Genomic DNA, 27,483 nt, shown 5'->3' on the forward strand with positions numbered 1-27,483 from the left:
GTGTTATGTATTATTATTAACTGAGAAAGAATGCATGAGTCTAGCACAGGTCAACTATAAGCCATGAACTTGTTCTTATTAATCCAATTCAGTGCTCTATCCTGGACATATTCCTTGGATTCCTGATTGGGCAGATATTTTAGTTATTTTGAGACCACTCTTCTTAAAAATACTTACATTAAAATTCAAACGGAGGCAGAAAATGGAAACTCAGGGGAAAACATCAGAAGACCAGGTGAGCCCCATATCTTTTCAGTCTCAGCGGGTGATCACTAATTTAGGCAGAAAACTCCACAGAATAACTTAAGCCCCATATAGTGTGCACTTGGAGTGTTAAAAAATAGCAGAGGAAAAGTCCAGTCCATCTGAGGGTCAGGAGACAATGAAGGGGCTGCCTTAGAGCCCATACATAAGGAACACACCCCTGGAACAAGGCGCAGCACTCCCAGGATTGTCTAAGCTGAGGGGGTATTAGAGAAGAGGGAGAAACTGAAAGTGAGCAGGAAAATCTCTAATTGCAAGCTGCCAAAAACTTGGGTAAACTTAAGCTAGTTGGATTTTTGTAGCATGGCTACTTCCCAGGAGCATGGCTTTAGTGATGAGTTTTGATCTGCGAACAGCTGACCTAACACTAAAGTGACTTCTTTTCTGGCTCTTTCCTCCTAGAGACCTCCTGAGAATAGGGGTCACCTTAGCAGGCCATCAGAAGAAGATCCTGAACAGCATTCATTCTATGAGGGTCCAGATGAGTCAGTCACCAACAGCAATGGCATGAGAATTCTTGTTTCTTGGGGAAAGAGAGGAGGGAAAAGCACCAAGGTCAAGGGGGACCAGAGGTTGACCACTGTGGAATGTACTGGAGAGACTGGCTTCCCAGCTGAGGAATGCATTTCCATCAGTGAAGAATCAACCGGACCTGTTGCTAATAGGCAACCTTCATTTCTCAGTGACAGAAGCATGTTTGAGATGCCGTGGGAAACCAAATATATAATAATAAAAATCTAAAAAGGTGATGTTCAACAGAAGTGAAGGCAAAACAATATGCATCAGGAGAACAAGAGTAAACCCAGCTCCCATCCTCAGTGGGCTGGAGTTGCCCATCCACAGGAAGAAAGGGAAGGAGGTAGAGGGAAGAAACAGAAGCAGTGTTCCATTTTCTTCCTCACCAATGACATTCTTTTCTTTTCTCCTTTTGTACTCCTCCCTGAGAGTCCCCTCCCTTCTCCCACACTCGTTTCCCTTTGCTCATGACTCCTGTAGGGAAGTTTCTTCAAACAAAACCCAGCTCCTGAGTCTCCAGATGTTGTTCTGTCAGTTGCCAAAGGACTTTGCTGACCACTGCATGGGGATCCAACCAATTCAATTAATGTCTTCATATTGAAGAAGAGATGTACCTTCAATTGAAAACCTCATTTTTCTTTTGTTTGCATTTTCTGCAAAAAGGAAAAAGAAACCACAAATTGGAGAAAAAAAAAAAAAGAAAAACCTGTTTCCGTGTGCCAAAGCACACATATGTATGTCTGCGTTATAAAATGACTGTGCTTGTTCATAACAGATGCAAACAAGAAAGAAGAACTGGGAAGTCTTTGTCCCTAGGAAATCCAAAGGGGCTGGAATATGGTGTTGGATTGGCTTTCTGGTTGGCCCAATCGGCCTATTGGCTCAATGGGAAGAGAGGAGAGGGAGAAAAATAAAATGAAAGGAAAAAAATAAAAAGCTTGCAAATTCAGACAGGAAACAGGTGAGTGGTTTGAATTGGATGCAGTGTGGGCCATCCTGGAATGATACTGACTGATTAATTATTCCTGATAACATCTGAAGAAAAGGAGAAGGAAAGTGTTTCTGGAGAATGTTCTTTCACATCACTGGAATCTGCAATTCAAGAAGTGACAAGGGAGAATTCTTGCTTTACCTATGGACTGGCTTAAGCCGCGTGGCATCCGAGGAATGTTTCAAATGTGTCTGTGTTTCTCTTTACATTCCTTATTGTACCTCATCGTTCAATTCACTTTTGTAAATTCCACCTAACATTTAATTATTTTTAATTTCTCCTTTTACCTTAATCTCCTTGCTAATTTTATCTGTCTAATTAAAATGAGCAGAAGCATGTCTGGGTTTACGTAAAATGGTGTCAGAGTGTGTATACCTGGACCCCAGTGGGTTGTCCCCAAGTTTCAAGAGAATCCTTAAAAACTGTCTTTCTTCTTTCGAATGTGGGAGGGAGGGAACACATCCCTGACCCCATGAATGCCAAGAAACAGAATATATTAAACTCACTGGCACTGATGTGACCCAAAGGAAAAACTGAATAAAAGAGGCTTAAGAAGTCGCTGGCAAATAAACACAAACAATCACCATGAATATACTATCAACCCTGATTTTAGTTTACACACTGCATTTGAGAAGTCCACATCCAGGCCAATTTTGTAAATGTAGACTGCTTGGTTGTGGTTTATCTATGAACATGCAGTTGGGAGTGGAGGGATATGAGGCAGTGAAAGATGTTATGGTTGCCAAGTAGCTCATTTAATACATATTTACATTGATAATAGCCTTTTCCCCTAGTCATTGTTAACTTTGATATGGGGTGGTTCTTGCCTTCTAAAATCACTGGCCAAGATCCCCTGAACAATCAACCCCCTCAGAGCGGCCCACTGGCCTGGGGGTACAGCATTAATTCAGGGGAGCTCATCTTAAATCACCATCCATGTGCTGAACCCCTGGAGAATGGAAGTGGATGGACAGAACTCCTCTCAGCAAGTTTGCCTGAGGCTGCAAAGGACCCCAAACCAACCACACAAGTAGAGGAGAAAATTTCCCTTTATTAATTGCTTACCAATTCCATGCACAATTTACTAATTACCCCAAAGACCCCAATCCATGAGTATCATACAAGTCTAAGCAATTTGGCTAATCTACTCTCAATTTTCCACAGGAATGAATTTTAATCTGTCACTAAATTCCTCTGGCAGAATCTTTAACCCCGAATTCTCACTGCCGCCTCCACCAATGCCAGCTCATCTTCTGGTTGTGGACAAAGCAGGGTCAAGGTGAAAGTCCTGTTAAACCCTTTGGCTTGGTTTCACCATAGATCCCAGAATGGAGAGAGCGAGAACCCAAAGTGCACAAGAGGAAAGCATGAGAGGTCAGCAGAGCCAAGGCCAGGGTGCCTCGAGGCACAGTTTTCAGTGAGGTGGGCACAACCAAGATCTGGACACCCCCAGCCGCCACAGATGCCCTGCACAAGGCCCCACCCCTACACCCCAGATGAACTACAGGAACACATGAAGCCTGAAGGGAAGGAGATGTGTCGCTAGTGAGTGAGACACATTACCTCTGCAGCACGGGGCCAGCCATGAATCTTTCTGAGCCTCCGTTTCCTCATCTGTGTAATAGGAAAATATCACCTACCTTCGATGAAGAGTATCTAACATTCATGAGCAGGTTCTCTATGCCAGGCACTTATCTAAGTGCCTTACATGCATGAAATCTCTTCCTCACCGTAATCTTGTGAAGTAGTAGCAGGTAATTTATTGTTCCCAATTTTGGATGAGGAAACTGAGAGACAAAGGCCCTTCACAGATCACACTAAGGTGGAGTCAGGATTTTGACTCGGGCAACCTGACTCCTTGCTCTTAACCACTTACCCCAGTGGGTCTCACACTTGAGTATGCATTGGTATCACCTAGAAGTATTGTTAAAACAAAGATCATAGGCCCCACCTTTGGGCTCCTGATTCAGCAGGTCTAGAGTGGAACTAGAGAACATGCACTTCTCACAAGTTTCCAGGTGCTGCTGATACTGCTGGTCCAGGGACCATGCTTTGAGAACCACTGTATTACCCCAGCCTACCTTCCTGAGAATTAGTGATAATAGACATAAAGCTCCTGCTTCAGGAAATCATAGTGATCAGGGTTCTTGAGATACCCAGAAAGAAGGGAATGAACCCTCACACTTTTGGCATGAAGTGATGGGAGAGGCTGGTTCCCATCTAGTGTCTCCTCCACTGGCACATTTAGCTTCAGAGGGCTTTACTCACACCTTCAAAGAAGCCCCGTGGGGAGAATACTGTCAGTGAGACCCCCAATGCTCTAAATTTCAGCTACATATGCTGCCTCATCATCTCACAGAAGACTAAATCCAATTTGGACCCTTACTTACACTTACTTACTTACACTTTGCACAATGGTCAGTGGCCCATGGCCCTGAGAGCCAGGTTAAAGAGATGGAACCTGCAGCCATGCTGTGCAGCCCAGAGCGTGAGCTAAAAGGGGACTGCTCAGCCAGCACAGAAAGGGGACTGCTCAGCCAGCACACCTGCAGCCACTGGGAGTCAGGTGGGCAGAGGTCACACGGGGGCAGGTGGGAGGTGTTTAATTAATGTTCCCGGGTCAAGGGTAATGGAAATGGAGGTGATTTGTGGAGAATTCTTGGAGATTATGCCCCACCTTTCCACACCCTCTCCCTGTCCCTTCCAGCACTCAAAGACATGAATGACTGTAGAGAGGTAGATAAATCGACAGATTGTATGTTTATTGTATCACCTGGGTGATACATTCATACACTACTGAAATTATGTGCTTCTTTCCACCTTCCACCTCTCCATATGTCTCCTTCCCACCACGTTACATGTGGAGCCAGGCCACTGGATTCTTGCCAAGGCCACCTGGGATAATGGAATTAAATGAGAACACAAAGTTTTTCTTAACCGTGCACCTACGCAGAGAGCAGAGAAACCAGTGAGGGTTGAGGAATAGGACTTTAGGAATATCGGAGGGCAGGAAGACTGAGACATACAGCAGGAAGAAGAGAATTTACAAAGTATCAGTTAAAATGAAAGGTTCTAACAGTTCCCTGGCATTCTAAGAAGGCCTTTTGGCCTTTTGGAGGAGCCTGGGAATCCATCATCTTTTCAGAAATATTAGTGACTCTGGCATCAACTGGCTGAGGGCATGGTGAGGTCCTTGTCAGTGAAGCAAGGGGGAAGACACAGCCATGATGGGGATCAGCCACAAAGAGGCACCATCCAGAGCGCTCCAAGGACACGCAGTGCTAAAAGAGGCCTTATGATTCCTATCAGTGTGAGTTCTGCATTGGCTGAGACTTGCAGTCCATGTAGAAGTCATAGAGCCATTTCTGAAGTGGCGAGAGGTTTTGTATTGTCCAAGATATCATTGGGACATCGGGCAGGGGCACAGTAGAGGGGAATCCCTGAGGTCACAGAAAGGTGGTCAAAAGAGGAAGGGTATGTCTGGATCACACTGGAAGGTCATTCCAGTTGACTGAGGTCCAATGGCAACTATGTTCACCACCAGGGAGTCTCCTGAGACCAGCCATTTCCAAAAGAGAACAGTTATACAGAGGTCTGAGAACAAATTCTCAGTCCCTCTCAGAGAGTGCAAGCCCTGGTAGGGGGTGGGAGGATGTGTTCTGCAGACCTGATGAAGGGTGGATGGGATGGGTGGGCCTCCATCACTCACCGGGGAAAAAGGAGAGCCCTCCCTCCTGCATCCCGCCTGGGCTGGCCCTGTTATCACAGGTCCTTGAGGGGTTCTCATGCCACTGTGAGTCATGACTTAGCACATAGTATCCTAGCAGAACCTTGTGGTAATTCTCCAAATGAAAGTGGCCACAGGGCACATCCTACTCACCTATGTACCCAGCACTCAACACACTGTCTGACACATGGAAGATGCGCAATAAATGTGTGGTGATTGAAATAAGTTTGAACTGAGAAAGTTTAACATGTCGTTATTTCACCTACAAAAGTCCATGACCTTAAAGAGCATGCTTTAAAATAAATTAATCCCTGGGTATTTGGTTGGAATCTTTCTCAATTACTCTAACTGCTATCAATCGTAGCCTATTCTAATTTTAGTTTTGTGAAGTTTAAAACGCTCCTTTTAAACCCTGTTTGAATCTTTAAAATAATGTCACAGTTTTCCCCAGAGCCCATGCCTGGGGTGAAGCAGCCTCCCACTGAGTGTCAGTCATTGTGCAAAGGCCTTGAGATGCAGGAATAAATTTGATGTTGTCCCTGGTACAATGGCAGCAAATTCAAAGGGCATTGCAGAGCAGAGCTGAAGGATGGCCCAACCCTCTGAGAGCAGAACCAGGGCTGTGTCCTGCTGGAGGATGTCTGACTGAGCAGAGAGGATGGGCAGCACTTCTCTGGCCAGTGAAACTTCATTGGTGTTTTGTACAACTCCCTCTACACACCTCGACTCTAAGGCTTTCTTCCAAGAGTTGTTTGTCCTTTCTAAAGCAACTATTACTTTAAGAATTCCTGTGGCCTCCCTTTCACCAGAAGAAAAAACATGTTGAAATAAGAAAACAAAACAAAATTTTGGGTAAATGAGCTACTTCTAAGCAACCGAGAAATACTCTTAAATGAGAGAAGTTCTCTTTACCCCAAGAAAACTTTGGTTTTTCTCTTCTGGTCTTATTTAAATTCATAAATGCATGTACATGAGCAACTGCTATACTCTGAAAATGGCTTTCTGACAGAATACAATGACAAGTAAATTTCAACTACAGTTTTTATAGCAGAACTCAATGTTGTAAATAACTCCAATGGGAAAATGAAGAGGGCGATGGAAGCATAGAGGCGGGCACTACCATTGTCCCAGGCAGTTAAAGAAGGCAACCCCAAGGTGGTCTGCTAAACTGGAACCTGAGGAATGGAAGGTGTTATCAAGTTGAGGGAGTGGTGTTAGTGGTGGAACTCAAATTGTAGATAGAAGGAACAGCAAGGGCTGAGGTTCAAAAGCTGGAGAGTACATGACGTGTTTGTGGGCTCACACACTGCTGGAGAGGCCGGAGAATCCCGTGCTCCCTCTGAGCAGCTGGACGGGTAGCAGGGGCTAGAACATGATAAGGAATCCAGGTATTACTCTGAGTGCAAGCTATGGAAAGTAGGTTGAAGCAAGGGAGTTATGTTTTATACAAATCACTCTGACCACAAAATAGAAAAGGGAATGGCAAAAGTCGATTCAGGGAGACTAGTTGAAAGGCTGGTGTAATAATCTCAGCAGATGCTGGCAGCGTGGGTGAAGGTGTAGAAGTAGCAGTGGGGATGGAGAAAGGTGGATTGATTCAAGAAATAAAAAGGAGGGGAGAGCAGAAGGGAAAGGGGGATTGGCTTTCAGGGGTGAGGGAGGGAAGAGTTGAGGATGACACTCCAAGTTTCTGATTTGGGAAAATGGGTGGATTTTGATACCATTCACTGACATAGAGAATACAAAAGGAGGAAGAAACTGTGGGAGAGGGGGACAATACGAATTCCAGTTGCCTGTGAACCATTGGATTTAGGGCTGCATCATTCAGCAAAGAAATTTGGTTTGAAGATACAGATTTGGGAGCCATCCTTTGTCTAGATGGTAATTAAAGCCACAGGGGTAGAGGAGTTTACTGCATGAGAATGTGAGTGGAGAGAAAAGTGAGCCCACATGGGGCCCTGAGAAACAACCATATTTAACCAATGTCCAGGCAAAGGAAGGCTCACAGAGGAGTCTGGACAGAGTCAGTACAGAAAAAGAGAAATCAGGAATGTGTGGTGTCCATAGAGCCAATGGGAAATATCTCAGAGAGGGAATGGTGGTCCCAATTCCCAGTGTTGCCAAAAAGGGTTACTATTAGGTAAGGATTAAAAACTGCCCATGACTTTAACCACAGGAAGGCCTGGGTGACCACGGTAAGAGCAGGTTCAGCAGAGAGGTGTTGGTAGAAGATGCTAGTTGAGTCGAGGAAAGAGAGAACATCACAGTCTTTCAAAAAGGGTGACTTTGAAAAGGAGAAGAAAAGGATGTAGCTGGAGGCGCTTTTCGGTGGTTGTTATTTTGTTATTTTTTAGTGGGAAGGACTTGAACATGTTTAAAAGCTAATGAAAAAGATTCCACAGAGAGAGAAAAAGAGAAAGAGGGTAATTGAGAAGGTCAGACCCCCAAGAAGGCAGGGAGTTCAGGTGGAGGGATGGTATGGCTTAAAGTGAAGCAATTCCAATTCAGTTTGGAGGATGAACAAAGGAAGCATGACATGAGTTCCTAGCAGAACTCAATCTCACCTTCCAATTTCTGTGTCACAGTCTAGGCATTTAGTTCCCACAGCCTCTCGTGATGAAGAGCCATGATTGAACTCACCCGCCTTGCCATGGCAATATGAGAATAATCAGGCAAACACACCCATTTCTAGTGAAATGGGAGAGTGGGCAATGAGAGGATCTAGTGAGAAAGGAAGATGAAAACATCACAGGCTCTTCTCCTGCTCAGAAGCCCTCGGTGGCTACCCAATGCCAGTTTCTGGTCATGCCCACCTCTCCAGGAAATGAAGGCTGCAGAAAGTGCCCCGTGTCTAAACTGTATGGCAAGAATGAACTGCCTCCAGTTCCAGGCAGCTAGTTCTCCTTTTGCTAGATTGCTGTGGCTCTGTGTTGACTCTTGGAGAGCTCCCTCACCCCCATGCTGAAGCAATTGCCTTCCGCCTCCAGCATACACTAGGAAAGGTCTGGATCCAGGAGGCTGAGCCCACAAGCACCTAACCCTAAATGCCAGTGGAGTATGGCATGCCAACTGGACTTCTGTGTGATCATAGACACCTCAGGGATCTCTGGCCATAGTCAGGACGTTTCCAGAGAAGAAAATGCTGATTAGGACTCCTGTACCAAGTTTGGGTATAAGGCGACACTTAAACCTTACATTTACAAATGTAGACATTTCCAGCTGTCACCCTTATACCCAAACTTGGTACAAGAGCCCTAATCAGCATTGTCTTCCCTGAAAGTAAAGGGAGTCTTCTCTTCTTAGTGGAGTCTTACATTCTTCTTAGAATGTGAAGGGAATCTTTCTACCAGCTAATTAGAGGAGGTGCTCCTGGGTTGGGGGCTGAAATTATGGCCACTTGAGAAGTTCTCAAAAATAATAATCATAAATTAAATAATATAAATGGTAACAGCAATTGCCATTTTTTTTGAGTGCTTACTACAAGCCAGGCAAACTAATTACTTATACAACTGTTATTACACCCATTTTGAAAGTGAATTAACTAATGAGGTTCAGAGAAGTTCAAGTAGCTTGTTCTAGATCACACTGAAAAGCAAGGATTGGAACTGAGCCTATTTGCCTGAAGTGTGTTCTCTGAGTTACCAAGCTATACCCCCACCTGAGCCAGACGCCTTCCGGAAATTCCTACTGGCCACCTCAATCCTGCCGCACAGTGCAGGCAACTTATCTACACTCTGAGGCTTTATGTCTATAAAATGGGAATAATATTCAACACACCTTTTGCAAGGGTGAAATGAGGGGCCACACATAAATCACATGGTCTTGGTCCTGGTTGTTGGGAGTACTCAGTAAATGGTGGCTGGTATCAGTTTATTATCCTTCTAGTTATTTGGAAACATGATGTAAAAATAGAAAATGAATGGGTCCCTGAGGTTTGTTGTAAAAAGTCATCTTGCCTTCTGATAAAGGTCAATCCTTAACCTCCGTGGATGTGGGGGTTTTGTGAACTTCATGGTTACGTGTATCTGTCATTGTAATCATTTCTCCCCTTCGCATTGCATGTTTGCAGAGATTGGAGCTGAGCTTTGCCTTGCTCCTGGGTGGATTCCCAGGCTGCTTGCCATATTGGACCAAGGGCTAGATTCTGGAACTTCAATATGTTGTATAGGCACATTGCTTGCTCATTCACACAGGCCCATGGCTTTTCCTCCCTGCTACTAAGTCAAATATCCTCTTCTGATTAAAGTCCAATTTCTGGGCCTATCAGTCCATACGAAGAGATTTTTTCAGTTAAATAACTGTTCAGAGATTTTCTTGTGACTGCAATGTCATCCTTGGGGTCAATCTGTTAGGTTTCCAAAAGTGTGCTGAGTGCACCATCAGTGGGTGAGAGGGTTTCAGGACACATGTATCCACATCCTTTACACATTTATGTTAATATGCACTGGAGAAAAATATAGGTAGCACAAAAACATATACATTATTTCACACTAATTATAATGTTCCTTTAAAAATAAGTTTATGAAAGTAAAACTGGATATTGGTTTTAGGGAAATAATGGTAACTAAAAGATAGTACAATTAATGTGTGGATATGGTAAAATATTATAGAGGGAACTGAAAAATTGAAATGTGGAAACCTATGAATCCTTATCACCTGTGTCCCCATTTCCCACCACCACCCCTCTGGCACCCATCAAGGCTGTCACGGTCCCTGGTGGCCACTGCTCAAGCCCTGCCCTGTCCCACCTCCTCTCACCTGGCTGCTTCCTGGCTGTGCTTCAAGCCTCAGCTCTACTTGAAGGATCCCAGATTCCTCCCACTTGGGTTAGCTGCTTCTCCTCTTTGCCCACTACATTCTCTGTGCTTCTCACCATCACAGTGTTCAGCCCTCTGTATTAGCACGGTCTGTTCATGCATCTTTATCCCTGGGAGCTCCATCAAGCAAAGGAGCATGTCTTATTTGTGGCCGAATCTACTGGCCTGGGGCACTGTCTTCATACAATAAATCTGCTGAATAAATGAACTAATAACTGAATCCAGGCACCTTTGCCATCAGTCACTTCCAACTGAGGAAAGCAAAAGACCAAGCATGCTCATTGATTACATTGATTCTTCTTGAAGTTACTTCACCTCAGGCTCAAGGTTGGGCCACGTATATTTCAACTCTCTAGGACTCCGTGGACATAACCCTGATCACATGATTTCATTTGTGCTCTCTCTAAATGAAAATACAGCAGCTGGGCAGGGCACCTGGTGGTGGGTCTCCCTGTAGAATAGAGCAGATGGCACCAAGCCTTTCATCTATTTTGCTCAGGAAGGGGAGAGCTCCTCTGCCTATTGGTGACCTCTAGCCTTACTCACAGTCTGGTATTTTCCAAACGCAAAGTGCCTACTGCAACTTTGAAAGATATTCTCTCTGACATCCAATTTAACAATTAACAATTTTTTTATTGTTTTTTTCCCACCATGGGGCTCAGCTCCTGCTGAGATGTTTCACAGAGAGGGCAGTTTGCCAAGCATTAACTTGTCTGGCCCAGGGGGCATTACTGTACAGCTGATTTCATTTGAGTGAACATCATTCCTTTGGTCTTATTTGCAAACTGTCATATGCTACTGAGATTTAGTTAACTGTTTATGGTTCTGAAACTCATGGCTAGCCAGAGTACAGGAAAACTGAGCATCTCTTCCAGACTCTAGTACAATAGATCTAACCCAGGAGATGGCAAAATATTTCCACTGAAGGCCAGATAGTTACTATATTAGGCTTTGTGGACCATATGGTCTCTTTTGCCACTATTCATCTCTGCTATTGTCCCGTGAAAGCAGTCTTTGACAATATTTAAATTGATGGGTGTGGCTGTGCTCCAATAAAACTTTATTTATTAAAACAGGTGGAGGGTGCGGTGGTATACGTGCCATAGTTTGCTGAGTCCTTGTGTAACTTAGTGATTAAGACCTCCTACTCTGTAATTGGGCCAACCCGGACATGACCTGCCTAAGGTGGACTGGAGGGGTTGTGGCTAGATTCAGAGAGCTTGGGGCAGACTTCAGGAACCTAAAATATTTGTAAAAGCCTCACCAACTAAATCCTGATCCCTGGGGCTATCTAATCAACCTTATTAGGCCGTCCTTACCAGTGGGTCTTGCAGTCATTCTTGAATGCTGATTTCAGGAGAATCTTAGTGTACTGTAACATGGTTTACCACCACAGAAAGGTATAAACAAAGCAAGCCTCCCAGAATATAACATGAGTGGTGAAAAATGGATGGTTTGTGATCAGTGTTAAAAAGCCAGTGTTCCTGGACTAAAGCATCAGGAAAAGGAACCATCAGTAACTGTGGACTCTGATTTCTTGGCAAATGGTGAGACCTTCTCTGGAGAGTCAAGGGGAAAAGTAGAAACACATAAGCAGGTGACTCAGGAGAGTGCAGCCGTAGTGAAAGGCTGGAGGAGAGTCTTCAAAAGGAAACGTTACGTGTTTGTGTATTTGTAAATTATTTATTTGTGTATTTGTTCATCCATTCATTCATAAGTCTTCACTAGATGCCTATAAATGCCAGGCACACCTTTACTGTAAGGGAGCTCACAGGCTAAAATTTCCCTAAAATTTTAAGGGAAATTAAAAACAACATGAGAGGTGCCACAATAGTGGCGGAATCCCAAGGGAGGGCTGCGGAGCTGGTTTGTGAGGGTTTGGGCCTTCTGGATTAGCGATCTGAAGGGAGGCAAGGTGGTCATTTCCAGACAACACCCAGCTGTTCGCCACACGCAGGCAGTACCAGGTTTGCCCCTAGGAGAGGCTGGCTTGAGAACCTTGGCCCCAAGCTGCCATCACCCCCTTCTGCCCTCACCAGGGCCCATGTTGCTGGCTTTGATGGAAGTGCCTTGATGACCAGACCCTGCCTGGTCCCCACCCTGGCTCCCAGGCTACCAGCCCACGTCTGTGGCCTCTGAGCCCCCAGAGTTTCCCTGAGCGCTGGGGAGAGATTTACTGCACTCCACACATGATGGGGAAGTCATCCCTTTTCCAGCCCATGGTGAGAAGCAAGCATAATCAGCTGCCACACACATGTAATTAGAAGAAATAAGAGCAGTAAGAGGAAATTGGTTAAGTAAGCCCAAAATGACTTTTTTATAATGAAGAAATAAATCTCAGACAAAAGAAGCTAACTGAAGCCAGAGCACACACTATCTTTCCTTTTGCTGCACATCCTATTTTCAGAAGAGAAGCCAAGGTCACCTCACAATGTGGGGTTCCACCTCATCCAGACCATGGGGTTGGTGACTCTGCTACTGGGGCGCAGGTAGAGAGGGTTTTGCATGAATCCCATGTGCCCTAGTGCACTTCTGTAGACCCAGGCAGCTGTTTCTCTGATCCCAGGGTTCCCAATTGCATTCTTATCTCAGTCGTGTTCCCTGTGGCAGAATCTGCTTCCCTGGGCCGGGCCCTGTCTCCTCACCCCCCTTCCTCTAAATGTATTTGATGTAACTGCCCATTGGGCAGCTGCCCCTCATGCATGCTCACCGCCCCTCACTCCTCTCTGACTCCCTCCTCCTTTGCTCTGGGAAATTCTTTTCAGCTGTCAGTCCCACTTCTACGTTTCTATGGCAACCACAACCCCCAGCCTCATTGCCTTTCCCCACCTTGCATTTATCCCCACCCCCCTCATCCTTTTGCAAGTAGGATTTTCTAGGAAAGCTGCTGATAGACTGGGTTTCCAGTAATTTTCTTCATAAAATAAACAGTTAAGCAGAGGGAGTTGGGGGCAGCAGGACCAGCTGAGGGGGCCACTGGGAAACAGAGAGTTGAGAAAGCAAGCAGTACAGTGCAGTGCACATATGAAGCAAGAGTCCTGGGTGCAGCAGTTGACAGCCTCAAATCCACCTGGGCCTGCAGTACCGAGTGAGATGTGGAAGCCTCCCCCCAGGCATGCAGGGACAGAGGGCCAAGTGTTAGCACTGACTGGTGGCCATCACAGCTGCACAGCCAGGAAGGGGCAAGGCGGGCCAGGCCCCAGGGGAGGCATGCCTGCCAGGCTGCTCTGACACAGACCAAAGGGAGCGAGGACACGAGCTGCAACCCGCAGGGGAAATTATCCCAAATATCCTCATTACAAAGGCAAGTGCCTCTGAACCCATCAGCGCTTAACTGCCGGAAGTGCCCTCTCCTTGGGAGACAGGGCCATTTTACCAACTCTAATGGCCATTTACATCCATCCTAGTCCACTGAGAGTCACAGGCTTCTCTGGGTACTGCAGGCCGCCAAGCAGGTGTCAGGGAGAGGGCAGGTGCAGGAAAGTGATGGCCAACAGGAGGGCACATGGCTGGGGGCCAAGGAGGCAGGCCACTTAGCTGGAGGCAGTAAGCATGCAGGAGCTCAAAGAAGAGGGTAAATATTATTACATGCCTTTTTATAAATAAAAGAAATATGTTTTTGGCTGCTAATGACCTTCAAATTAGCAGCTTTTTCAGAAAACACTTATGTATTTTTAATTCCAAACATAGCTGAGTGTCAGTTGCAGCAGCAATGAAAGCAGCAGGGCAGCTGGGTAGTTTTAAATAAGAGGAAACCGAGATCATTATTTTTGAAACTGTCAGCTTTTACGCCTCTTAATGGATTCACTTTCTATCATCTCCCCCCACCCTGCTATGGTCTTTGAAGATTCCCAGGCATTCTCTGTGGGAGAGAGGAACAGAGGCACAGCCTTGTCATGTGGAAGGACCTGGGCTTTAGTTCCCACCTTGTCTATAAGGACATGACAGTAACTGGCAGGGAGACTTAGCACAAGGTGCTTCCAAAGAGCATGGGAGAGAAAAGAATTTCAGCCTGGGATACAGGGACTCTGGGTTTCTTTCTCTAGCCTGCTCCTGATTTTATGTTAGATAAAGAGATCAGTGACCTGAGAACATCTGAAGGAAGAATGGAGAGGACAATGACAAAGACAATGACAAGACAATGAGGGAGAGAAGGAGACAGGTGGAAAAATGCTGTGAGAGGCTGAGAGGTAGGGAGGATGAGCAAGCAATAGGGCTGCGCTTCTCAATGTGTGGGTCTCTGGCCAGCCGCAGCAGCAGCAGATTCATCTGAGAGCTCAGAAATGCAACTTCCCATGCCTCAACCCAGATGTACTGGATCAGAAACTCAGGGAGAGGACCCACAATCTGTGTTTTTATAAGCCTTTCAGGTGATTCTTATGCTCACAAAAGTATGAGGACCACTGAGCAGAGGAATCGTGGCAGAGAGAGGAAGAGAGGAGTCAATGGCAATGGAGAAGGAGGAGAACAAGAGAGAAGATAAATGTGGGGATGAGTCAGTGGGGCGCCAGACCTCTAGCCCTCCACACATACACTCCACATTGTTTTGGAACCATCAGCCCTCAGGGATCTCTTCCACTGACACTGGCACTCAGTCTCACCATGTGGAGCCTCTCTTTACCAGTGGGTTCGTAGCAGAGCTGACCTCTAAGTCGCCAGTGACCCCTAGCTATACCAGGCTTCTTCCAACACAGGGAGAGGGTGCAACGTCATTTCACTAGCCTGAAAAAATGGGGTTTGTGCTCCTCTTTTGCTCATGTGGACTGCTGAGCAGCCTTTTTCACTGCGTACTTCACTTTTATTTACAGCTACCAGAAAGATCAGCTGCCAGGTTGAATTTTAGATAAAAGTTGAGCTCTTTTCCAAGCTGTTGGGCCAGTGGACAAACAGCAAAAAATATTGCCTATTTGGTCATGGAGCACCTAGCACTTAAAGCATGATTGGCCCTAAGTTAACAATGATTGTCAAAGTTAACAAATATATGCCTCCTATAAATCTAGCCAACAGACCTTTATTAAGTTTCTACTTTGTGCAGAGGTAACTCTGGCCTGATGGCTGCCTCCTTGGTGAAGACTGGGGGTAAGGACCCTTGCTGAGAGGCCCCGACATCACCCAGACCTCAGACTGGTACTCACTTTCTCCAAAGACTCTGATCTTCTCAAGTCCCATGACCAAATAGGAAATATTCTTGCTGTTTGTCCACTGGCCTGCTTGTCCACAGCCACTCTGGAAATGTGAAAACATCTTAAGGAGGTTCCTGGGACTATTCTGATCTTAACACGGCTAAGTAAAACGATTCGTTTGACGATATTTATTTATTAGGGACTCTAAGCCACCTGGAAACAGGCACTATTTTCAGGTATTTGGGATTCGTCACTAAACAAAACACAGATCTAGGTCCACAGTAGGATTTAGCAAGGAGCACAGATCACTAATACTAAACGTAATTCATAAATTATCTAGTACCTTTGAAGGTGAAAAGTACAGAGAAAGAAGAAAAGTTGAAGAGTGGGGAAGAGTTGTTTCGAATTAAATTAAGGTGATCGGACAGAACTCACTGAGGAGGTGGGATCTGAGCAATCTGAAGTAAAGGGAGTGAGCCATGATGGAAGAGTCTTTCAGGCAGAAGCTGCTGGAGCTATCACCTGGTGTATTCAAAGAATAGCAAGTCGATTTTCCATTTGCTATCGAATTTAAGCCTCATCATGCCCTAATGTGCTAGATATTATTACTAGCATTTTACGAATGTAAAAACTGAGGCTTAGGAAGGCTGCTTGGGCTGGCAAAGGCTGTCCAAATAGTGTGTGGCAGAGCTGATATTCCAATCCTGACTGAACCGATCCTAAAACACATATTATTTTTTTAAAACACACCTTGCTTCCTAGTGTGTGAAGATGGGTGTGGGGATGCTGACAAAAAATAAGACACAGAGACAAGAGAGATGCTACAGTCAGTAGGCACAGGTGCACGGCAAGGGAGTTAGCACCAACTATGGTTTGACCTTCAGACAGTGAAGGAGACATCTCTACCATGAACAGTGGTCTCACACTGGAAAGTATGAAACTCATGCCCAAGAGAAGGTTCAAGTCCTACACAATAACAAACAAATTAAGGAGAAGGCTGCCATTCTAAGAGAATTTAAACCTCCTGTCCCAAATGACTGATGTCACAAGACTCTGCCAGAAGTTGTCTGATAGTAAGGAATTGAGGCAATCTGGGTGAACATTGCTGGGAAAGTCAATAGCCAAAATGTGGTGAACGAACATCACGAAGTCCTACGTGTTCCAGAAAATGGGCTACTAGATTTCCACACAACCAACTGCATAGATTTTTAAATTTTATTTTAATTTATAATACATAATAATTGTACATATTATGAATATGTACATAGTGATGTTTTGATGCATGTAATATACAATGATCAGATCAAGATAATTCCCATATCATCTCAAACATTTATCACTTATTTGTATTGGGAACCATGAGTGTCCTCCTTTTATCTATTTGAAACTTTATAATACGTTATTGTTAACTATAGTCATCCTACAGTGCTATAGAACACGAGAACTTACTCCTATCTAGCTGTAATGTTGTGTCCTTTAACAAATCTCTCCCCTTCCCTTCCTTCCCCTTCCCCTTCCCAGCCTCTAGTATCCTCTGTTCTACCTATTACTTCTATGAGACCTGCTTATTTAAAGATCATAGGTTTGAATAGGCAAAAGAAGAGAAGGATGGGTATATAATATGACAATACACATTTTATAAGAATATACACAACCAAAATATCTGCACTGAACACAATATAATGGCTGTCTATGGTTGGGAAGGATGAAGATAATCCACCCCTTCCTTACTTACTTCATTTGCTGCATATATATATATCTTATGTATATATAAACAGATATGTATATATCTGTTTGTGGATATCCACAATGCTTCATTAGTCTGCTAACTTTTGTTCCAGGACAGCGCTATCTTAATTCAAACAGCCTCAGTGCACACTTTAATGAATAATAAGAGTCATCTATCTTTACCTACTTTTATAATTTTTATAGCTATTTTCATCTGTACGTTTTCCAGGTAAATTATGAGATAATTTTGTAAAATTCCAAAACATCAATATGTTTACTGATACAGCTCTAAATATTAAATTGATATGGAAGAGAATGGACATATTTACCAGATATATCTTCTTATTTACAAATACGGCATTTCTCTCCATTTCTTCAAGTAGTCTTTTACAGTCCTCAGCAAAATTTTGTACTTTGCATACATATGCTGTATATTTATTTCTAAAATTTTATATAATTTATATTTTGCTGTAGTAAGGGATCTATTCTTTTTTATTATAATTTCTGTTTAAAAATATATTTTAATAATTGTCCAACATATTGAGCATTATTTTTGTTAAATAGTTACTTAATGGATTCTATTATTTTGGTTTTTTTTTATTTAGGCACATAATAGTACAGTCTATAATAAAAGAGAGTATTAATTCTAAGTCATCAATTTTTAAATCTAATTTTCCTGCCTTATCACATAGTCTAGAACTTGTACAAAAATATTCAGTAATAGTATTGGCAAACATATTTATCTTTTTTCTTATTCAAATGAAAATGTCTTCATTGTTTCACAATGAGATATAATTTTGGTTGCTGCTATTATATACTTATTGAAATAAGGGCATTTCTATCTGTGTTTTACTAATAATTTTTATTTAGAATGGATATTGTATTTTTTCAAATGCATTTTAGCATTTAGAGAGAAGATAATATATTAAACCAGACTTGAATTCATAAAGTAAACTCTACTTTATCTTGGCATAGTTTGTTTTTAATTTACTAGTGGATCTGATATGTTACAATTTTACATAAAATTCTTGTTCTGTATTAATAACTATGATTACTGGATAGTTTTCTTATTTGTGTATTCATGCTAGCCTTTTCAGCATTTTACTATCAATGGTCCTGATTAATTGTCATTTTAATTAAACCATAAGGGAAACAATGTCCAAATTATGAGTCAACAGCTTGATAAATTCAACAGCTTGGTAAACTCAAGCAAATTCACTCATGTAACCACCACCCAAATCAAGAAATAAAAAAGTCACTGGCATTAAGCTTCCTCCCACTAAGTATGCCTCCAGACTGTTAGGAATTCTTTTGAACCTTATACAAATGGAATAATATAGTATATATTATTCTGTGCTTGATTTGTTCTGCTCAAATCATATTTGTGAAATTCATGTTCTTGTAATAGTAATTCATTCATTTTGACAGCTGTATAATATTTATTTGTATGATCATATCATCATTTGTTTCTTTACTCCATTGCTGTACATTTGGACTGTTTTCAGTTTTCTATTTTTATGAATAACTGTACTATGAACATTCTGACATGTGCTCTTTGGTGTACATGTCTTTGATACATGCGTGCATGCACTTCTATTACTACATACCTATAAGTAATATTGCCAGGTCATAGGACATAGGCATACACTGCTTTAGCAGGTACTTTCAAATATTTTCCAAAGTGGTGAAATAAGATGTAAAGTTTCTCCCAAAGGGACAGTTGCCAATTTTTTAATCTAAATCCAAGAAGCTCTTGGGGCCAACTTGGCTGAGTCCTTGAATATACTATTTCCATTTGGTAAGTGAGACTTGTTGAACACTTTCCAACTTGTTAGTCACTGAGTCTGAGCTGACCCACCACAAAATGTCCAGAGAGTAACAAGCACTTCATGGATCAGATGTTCAGTTTTGACAAGTGCAAGCTAACGGATGCTTTTCCAAAGGGGTGTATCTTAGAAGAATGCAAGAGAAGTCAGAGGGGAAGTCATGTGATGACGGAGGTCATAACTGGAATGATGCAATTTGAAGATGGAGGAAGGGGTCAGGAATCAAAGGATACAAGTGACCATTAGAAATAGGCAAGAAAATAGATTTTCCATGCAAAGTCTCAGAAGGAACCATCCCTATCAATTCCAATGGCCCATTGAAAATATCTTTAGACTTCTGACCTCCAGAACCATAAGAGAATATATTTGTGTTGTTTTAAGTCACTAAGTGGTGATAATTTGTTATTGTAGCAATAGGAAACTAGGATGAATAATAAGCAATATTCAACCTCTTTTAAAATTAAAGCCTAGACTACTTAAAAATGGGAAAAAAAAATGTGTATGGGGGGGATGGGGCAGTGTACTTGAGTATTGTGAATGTACCCACATAGTCCCAAGAAGCTTTGTTTGGCGAGCAGGGTTTGCACCCTATGACTGGCTTGGACTTAGCTTACACAGTGGTGACCCTCGAGGAGCCCACATTAATCTGTAGCATCATTTCCCATTACCAAGATAACACCTCCTAAATTCCCATTCAATTTCCACATAAGGAATAGGGGAAGTTTCCAAGGTGGCAGGGCTGACAGCAAACATTTATCACAATTTCTTTAGGACAGTTTCTCATTCTGCAGTGGGTCACTTTGATCATTATTGTAAACCCAATTCAGGGCAGTAAGGCTCTGAATACTAGTCAATGTATCATTTATGGTTTCCCAAAGGAGTTTGTTTTGAGGAAAATGCCCTTATTTTAGCCAGTACCTATAGCAAAAAGCTCTGACCCTGTTACTGTCATCTACAAATGGATCTACAGAGGGCCTGACAGACTGCATGAGGGGTGGAACCATAATATGACCTGCTGTTCCCACTCTTCCTTAACAAACATTATGCATCCCATGCCCCCTTCGTCTCCCAGGTCAATCAGCCACCGGTTTATCAGTCTTCCTGGTTTCTGCACATAGTGGTCACATTTTTCTTTCTTTTCATGCTAAGTACAGCTGTGTGTTTTTGCAAATGTTATTTGATAAAGGTAGATCTTTTGGCTCCCTCCTCCCAGGAATAATAGTAATATTACTTATTACAATGGGGTGAATTTGAAGCTGACACCAAAGTCGTGAGGAAATACCCACAGGAGAGGAGAGTTATAACATCCAAGTCCCTTTTTAGTCAGTTTTCTTTGAATCTATTTCCCAGCACTTGACCTGCAACCACATCTCCAATTCCTTCTCATTAACCCACAACAATGTGGAGGACAATTTATGCCTGGTTGAACATACACTTTGGTCAATATGTGTGCTTTCCCTAAATCCCGTTAGTCAGTTCACCAGGTCCTCCTCCTTTCTCTTCCAGAAAGTCACATCTCTGTCAGCATCCATCTTCACTGCTAAGTGTCAAAACTGTGGAGAGTCAGAGAGTTTACACTACTTGTAAGCTAACCAGTCACCTTGCCACCATTTCATGAATGCCGGTAGAAGACGCGAGACTCTTGGTCAGAGATGAAGAACAATTTATTACTCATAGCAATAGCAGTAACTAAAGTGTCGTTATTTGGGGGCCAGTTCCCTGAGCCTCAATTCCCTTAGGCTAACATGATGAGAGCCAGATGACACCTGCCACAGTGTACTGCTTTACAGAAGAGGACCCCTGAACTTACTCAACAGTTAGTGTTCTCTTTGCTCCAGAAAGAGGCTTTATCTTATTATACTGGATAGTATTAATAATTATGCCTGCAACTTCCTCCAGAGGGTGACACTATCTCTGTCCACCAGGGCACAATGCAAACATTCTTGAGAAAATCATCCAGAACAAAGGGCAATCACTGTGTGGCCCACAAGACATGCAGAAAAATCCATGGAGAATTACCTCTTAACCTAAAATTTGTGTAAAGTTCACCATTTTGAGATATACATTCCTGTGAATGTATACAAATACTAGAGTCATATGACCACTACCAGAATCAATGTAGAATACTTTTTAATCACTGCACAAAGTTTCTATGTGCTCCTTTGTCAAAAAATTATTTCTTTTATCCTCAGCTCCTCCTGGCAACCAATAATCAGACTTTGGTCTCTGTAATTTTGCCTTTTCTAGAATGTCATATAAATGAACTCACAAAGAACACAACCATTTGTGTCTGGATTCTTGTGCTTAGCACAGTGTCTTTGAAATTAATCCATGTAATGTATGTGTCAGTAGTTTATTTGGTTTTTATTCCTAAGTAGCATTCTATTGTATGCATATAAAACAATTTCTTCATCATGCATTCACTGGTTGATGGACATTTGGATTATTTCTACTTTTTTGCTATTTTGAATAAATATGCTACAAACATCACTATTCAGGTTTTCTCTATACAATTCTTTGTGTGAACATATGTTTTCATTTCTTTCAACTAATCATTTTGGCATAAATTCTTGGGCAATGTAAGAAGTTCATGTTTAACTTTATTAAAAAAACAGACAAACTGCTTTCCTAAGTGGTTGTACCACTTTTCTTCCCTAGGAGCAATCTATGAACATTGTCAGTTACTTCACATTCTTGTACTTGATATGGATTTTTTGGTTTTCTGGCTTTTAAAAATTTCAGTCATTCTAATAGGTATGCAGTGGTATTCCATTGTGCTTTTAATTTGCATTTTCATATTGATTAATGATGTCAAACATCTTTTCATGTGCTTACTTACTATCTTGTGTGTCTTCTTGGTGAAGCATCTGTTCAATTCTTTTTTCCATTTTTAATTGGGCTGTGTTTCTTCTCATTATTCAGTTTTGAGAGTTCTTTTTTTTCAGTTTTCAAAATTACATATCCTTGTGGCTATCATAAGGAGACAGCTCAAGTGTAGATCAATAGCACCCTGAAAATTCCTGAATTTTTTAAAAAAGTTGTATATATTTAAGGTATACAGTATGTTGTGTTGATATGCATACATGCAGTGAAATGATTACTACAGTCAAACAAATTGACATATCTATCATCTCACATAGCTTCCACTTTTTGGTAGGTAAAAATATCTAAAACCTACTCTCTTATCAAATTTCCAGGATACAATATTATTAACTACAGTACTCAGGCTATACTTTAGATCACTAGGGTTATTTATACTGCATAACTGAAACTTTGTGCCCTTTGACCTCCATTGCCCCATTTTTCCACCCCCTCACCTCTGGTAACCATCTTTCTTATCTCTATTTCTATGTATTCAAGGTTCGTTTTTGTTTTTGTTTTGTTTGTTTTGTTAGTTTCCACATGTAAGTGAGATCACGTAGTATTTTTCTTCCTGTGTCTGGCTTATTGCACTTACCATAATGTCCTTTAGATTCATCAAAGCTTTTGCAGCAATGGCAGGATCTCCTTTTTTAAGGTTAGAAAATATCCATAAATATACACTACAATGTCTTTATCCATTCATCAACTGATGGACATTTAGGGTGTTTTCATATCTTGACTATTGTGAACAATGCTGCAAGAACCATGGAGCATAGATAGCTTTACTATCTTTACAAGGTGGTGATTTCATTTCCTTTGGATGGTATACCTAGATGAGAGGTTGCTGGGTCATATGGCAATTCTAATCTTTAATGTCGTCAGGAACCTCCATGTTGCTTTCCATACTGGCAGTACCATTCTGCATTCCCACTAGCAGTATACAATGGTTGCCTTTTCTCCACACCATTGCTAATACTTGTTATTGCTTGTCTTTTTTTAAAAAAAAAAAGTACAAAGAATAAAAGATTAATTGGCTCATGGTTTTGCAGGGTGTGGAGAAAGCATGGCACTGGCATCTGCTTCTGGTGAGGCTTCAGATAACTTACAAACACGGCACAAAGTGAAGGGGAACAGACACATCACAGCGTAGAAGAAGGAGCAAAAGACAGTGGGTGGGGGTCGGAGGGAGGTGCTACACACTTAAACAACCAGATGTTGCAAGAACTCATTCAGTGTCCAGAGGACAGCACCAGTACACGAGGGATCCTCCCCCATGACCCAAACACTTTCCACCAGGCCCCACCTCCAACACTGGGGATTACATTTCAGCATGAGATTTGAGCAAGCACAGATATCGAAATCTTGAATTTGCATATATCATCTTGATTCTGCATGAAACCTGTCCACATGGCTATCTCAGGCTTCCACACACGACAGTTGGGTTTTAAGGAATTGTGAATGGAAGCTACAGGCTTCCTTGAGGGCATCTTTAGAAAATGCAAATCATCTAGTCTATTGGTCCAAGCATGTCACAAGGCTAGATCATATTTAAAAGGGTTCAGCATTTCAAAGGGTACTGAAATAGACTCTACCTCCTGCTAGGAAAATGGTCAGTGTCACATTGCAGAAAAGGCACTGAAAATATATGCTAAGTCGTATTAGAATTATAGGAGTTTTACATAATTTCAGAACATATATGTATATATACATATATATACAACATATACCAATAACATATTTACACAAATATAGACCAAAGAAAGCCAGATATCATTTCATATTTGACAGTGCTTCTTGTATGATTTTTGTACCATATAACCCAAATGTCATTTTTGAACTTTAGAGGACCTAATATCTAAAATATTAGGTAAGAAAGAGAAAGAATTTATAATTTGATTTTGGAAAATTTGTCAAATATCAAAGGTCTAAAACACAGGATATCACAAAATAGAATCCCGGGTCATCACAAGGAATTTATTTGGCCAAAATGGTAACTCCAAAAATATTTTTAACAAAGAAAAACCTTTACTCTGATAAAAGAGACTTAGCTTTCCAAACAAGACCCAATGAAGATAGCATGAGGCCAACTGAATCTGTCTCTTCTCTCTCTCCTCCTTTTTTTTTCTGCCATTTACCCAAAGGAGAAAACAAAACCCTTTCATTATTTTTAACATTACATAAAAATCTTCTTCAAAAGGGAAAAATAAATTTTATGCTTGCATTAGTGCATCTTTAATGTTAAAGCTAGTTTTTTATATACAATTTTACGTCTCTACCCAGTTTTAATTAGTTTGACTATAAGGTAAGATTTGCATAAACTTTTCAGAATGCTTTACAATTTTCCATCAAACAGCAGATCGGTTTTCTAAGAAAACCCTGTTATTCAGACACACGGGTCCAGATTCTGGCCCCACATCATTAGGACTTCAATGTTTTAACCTAAGGAAACAAGTTAAATAATTTCTTTTAAATCTTAGCCAACTTGCTTATACCCACAGAATTTTTTATAAGATCAACCCTTTACAAACCCTTTTCACTTTGCTTAAAACTTCAGTTTTGTTCCATTGCTCTTTTAGGTTGAGACAGTCATGAAAACCCTCTGAACTAGACAAAATTACATTCCCTTTAACAAAAGCCTTACTCCTGTGCCTTCTTACAATCTTTTACCAAAAACACATTCCCTACACACCTTGTATGTAAAACTGTTTCTCCAGTGGTCTCAACTACACATTACACTGTTAACTGTTAGCAACTTTTATTTTTAGTGAAAAATTTGATAAGTAAGAGATTTTAATTACATATTAGGGGTGGAGCCTAGGACATCAAACAGAAATTCAGATAAGGTCTGACTGCTTTTAGCATAGCTAGTGGGCATGGCTCTCCATATGTCCCCAGGCCTTACCTATAATCAAATTCTCCAAAGTAGGTAAATCGAACAATTTTCAAAAGTCAAAGAAACAGTTTGACCTTAAAACATTTTGCAAATCTGATATCTGACCTTAATTTAGACCAAATATCTACATTTTCAAGACATTTTATTTTACCAATAATCTTTAAAACTGTCTTTATTTCCAAAAGATTACTAATGTCACATGAACAAAAAGGCATTAAAGTTTCTATTTTTCTGACAAAATATTTGATTTAAGCACTTATTTTTCTAAACCAACGAATCAGAGCTCTTTTATATATAAACATACAACACATATAAATAGACAGACAGAAGATTCAGCACTTGTAAAGTTTTTCATTTGTCAGTTTCTTAATTGTATGACTATTCTCCATTTGAGAAACCTCCTCAAAATCTTCCTGATTGAGGAGAAGTCTCCTAAACCAGGACTCTTCCTACTAGTTAGAAGGAGCTAACTGAGATCACCCAAGAGCTGAACAAACTCTCTGCAATGAGGCTACAGACACAGACACCCCAGGGTGGAGCTACAAACATACACCCTGCAATGGGGCTACAGACACCCCACCATAGGACTACAGAACCAGTCAGGAGAAGGAACAAGGCATTGGCAGAGCCTAGGATGCTCACCAATCTAGACACCCCACCATGGGGCTACAGGCTGATACCCCGTGATAGGGCTACAGTTAAGGGACATCTCCCCAGGACTATTTCTCTATTGCAACTTAATCCATGCACACTGGGCTGGCAGTGCCCCACCAGTAGAGAGAGTACCAGAGTCAGCACCCAGTCCAAGAGAACCAGGCAGCCACTTGGGCTGGCTTCTGGATCCATCACTGGAGGGGGGCCACTGAACCACAGGCAGGTAGCCACAAGGGCAATCCTGGACAAACCCCCAACTTTGTAACCACCCAAGGGGTTCACCTTGCCCGCTGCCTAGACAGAGCCAATTCAAGACTGGGGAATTGCAGTAGAGAAAGCGTAATTCATGCTGAGTCAGCTGTGTAGGAGACCAGAGTTTTATTATTACTCAAATCAGTCACCTCTTGTCTTTTTTTAAAATAGCCATTCTAACAGGTCTGAGGTGATATCTCATTATGGATTTGGTTTGCATTTCCTGATGATTAGTGGCATTGGGCACCTTTTTTGGGGGGTTTTTGGACATTTTATTTTTTTCTTTGGAGAAATGTCTATTCAAATCCTTTACCCATTTTTTTTTATCAGATTACTTGTCTTTTCCTATTAGTTGTGAGAGTTTTTAAATATAGTTTTGATTTTAACTTCTTATGTGGGAAAAACTGAAAGCTTTTCCTGTAAGATCTGACATAAGAGAAGGGTGTCTACTCTTACCACTTCTATTTAACACAATACTAGAAGTACTAGCAAGAGCAATCAGATAAGAAAAAAATTAAAAGGCATTCAAATCAGAAAGGAAGAAGTAAAATCATCCCTGTTTGCAGATGACACAATTCTAGATGTAGAAAACCCTATAGATTCCACTAAAGCACTACTGGAACTAATAAACTCAGTAGAGTTGCAGGATAAAATATTAATGTATAATAATCAGTTACATTTCTGTATACTAATAATGATCTATCTAGAAAAGAAATCAAGAAAACAATCCCATTACAATGGCATCAGAAATAATAAAATAGGAATAAGTTTAGCCAAGGAAGTGAAAGATCTCTACACTGAAAACTATAAAATGTTGATGAAAGAAATTGAGGAAGATAAAAATGAATGGAAAGATACCACATGTCCACGGATTAGAGGAATAAATATTATTAAAATGTTTATAATAACTAAAGCAATATACAGATTCAACACAATCCCTATCAAAATCCCAATGGAATTTTTCACAGAAATGGAAAAACAATTTTCTGTGTAATCACAAAAGACCCTGGGTAGCCAAAACAGTCTTGGGAAGGAAAAACAAAGCTAAAGGCATCACATTTCCCAATTTCAAATTATATTACAAAACAATAGTAATTAAAATAGTATAATACTGACATATATAGACCAATAGAACCGAATAGAGAGCCCATAAGTAAACCCAAGCATATATAGATGTTTTCGACTTACAATGGTGTTGTGTAACAGTAAACTCATTGTAAGTTTTAAAATATCATTAAGTTAAAAATGCATTTAATACACCTAACCTACCAAATATCATAATTCAGCCTAACCAATCTTAAGCGTACTCAGAACACTTATATTAACCTGCAGTAGGGCAAAATCATCTAACATAAAGCCTGTTTTGTAATAAAGTATTGAATATCCAGTGTAATGTTTTGCATACTGTACTGAAAGTGAAAAACAAAATGGTTGGAGGGGTACCATTATAAAGTTGAAGAACTGTAGGTTGAAACATTATAAGTCAGGAACTGTCTGCACAGTCACTGAATTTTCAACAAGGCCACCAAAAAGACACAATGGACAAAGGATAGTCTCTTCAACAAATAGTGTTGTAAAAACTAGATATCCACATTCAAAAGAATAACACTGTATCCTTATCTTACACCATACATAAAAGTCAGCTGAAAATGGAGTAAAGGCCTAAACCTAAGACCTGAATGCATAAAATTGCTGGCAAAAGAAAAAGAGAAAAAACAGGGAAAAAAGCAATTTGATATTGGCTTTGGCAAGAATTGTTTGGATAGCTCACCAAAAACATAGGCAACAAAAGCAAAAAATAAACAAATGGGACTACATCAAACTAAAAAG

The 27,483-nt window shown here is 41.3% G+C and overlaps 3 protein-coding genes across 3 annotated transcripts in view; 2 read left to right on the forward strand and 1 right to left on the reverse strand.

The window, feature by feature from the left end:
- Positions 1-5,723, forward strand: part of EPHB1 (EPH receptor B1) — a 456,164-nt gene extending 450,441 nt beyond the window's left edge. Inside the window, exon 16 of the mRNA XM_050779594.1 lies at positions 667-5,723. Coding sequence (XP_050635551.1) covers positions 667-775 — 109 coding nt within the window. The 3' untranslated portion in view covers positions 776-5,723. The remainder of the gene's footprint in view (positions 1-666) is intronic.
- Positions 1-27,483, reverse strand: part of ANAPC13 (anaphase promoting complex subunit 13) — a 1,014,760-nt gene that overhangs the window by 759,640 nt on the left and 227,637 nt on the right. The gene's annotated exons all lie outside the window — the stretch shown is intronic.
- The window catches only part of PCCB (propionyl-CoA carboxylase subunit beta), a 1,054,487-nt gene that overhangs the window by 856 nt on the left and 1,026,148 nt on the right, over positions 1-27,483 (forward strand). The window lies entirely within an intron of this gene.

This window comes from Macaca thibetana, chromosome 2 (genome assembly GCF_024542745.1).
Source record: "Macaca thibetana thibetana isolate TM-01 chromosome 2, ASM2454274v1, whole genome shotgun sequence".
Classification (NCBI taxonomy): Eukaryota; Metazoa; Chordata; class Mammalia; order Primates; family Cercopithecidae; genus Macaca; species Macaca thibetana.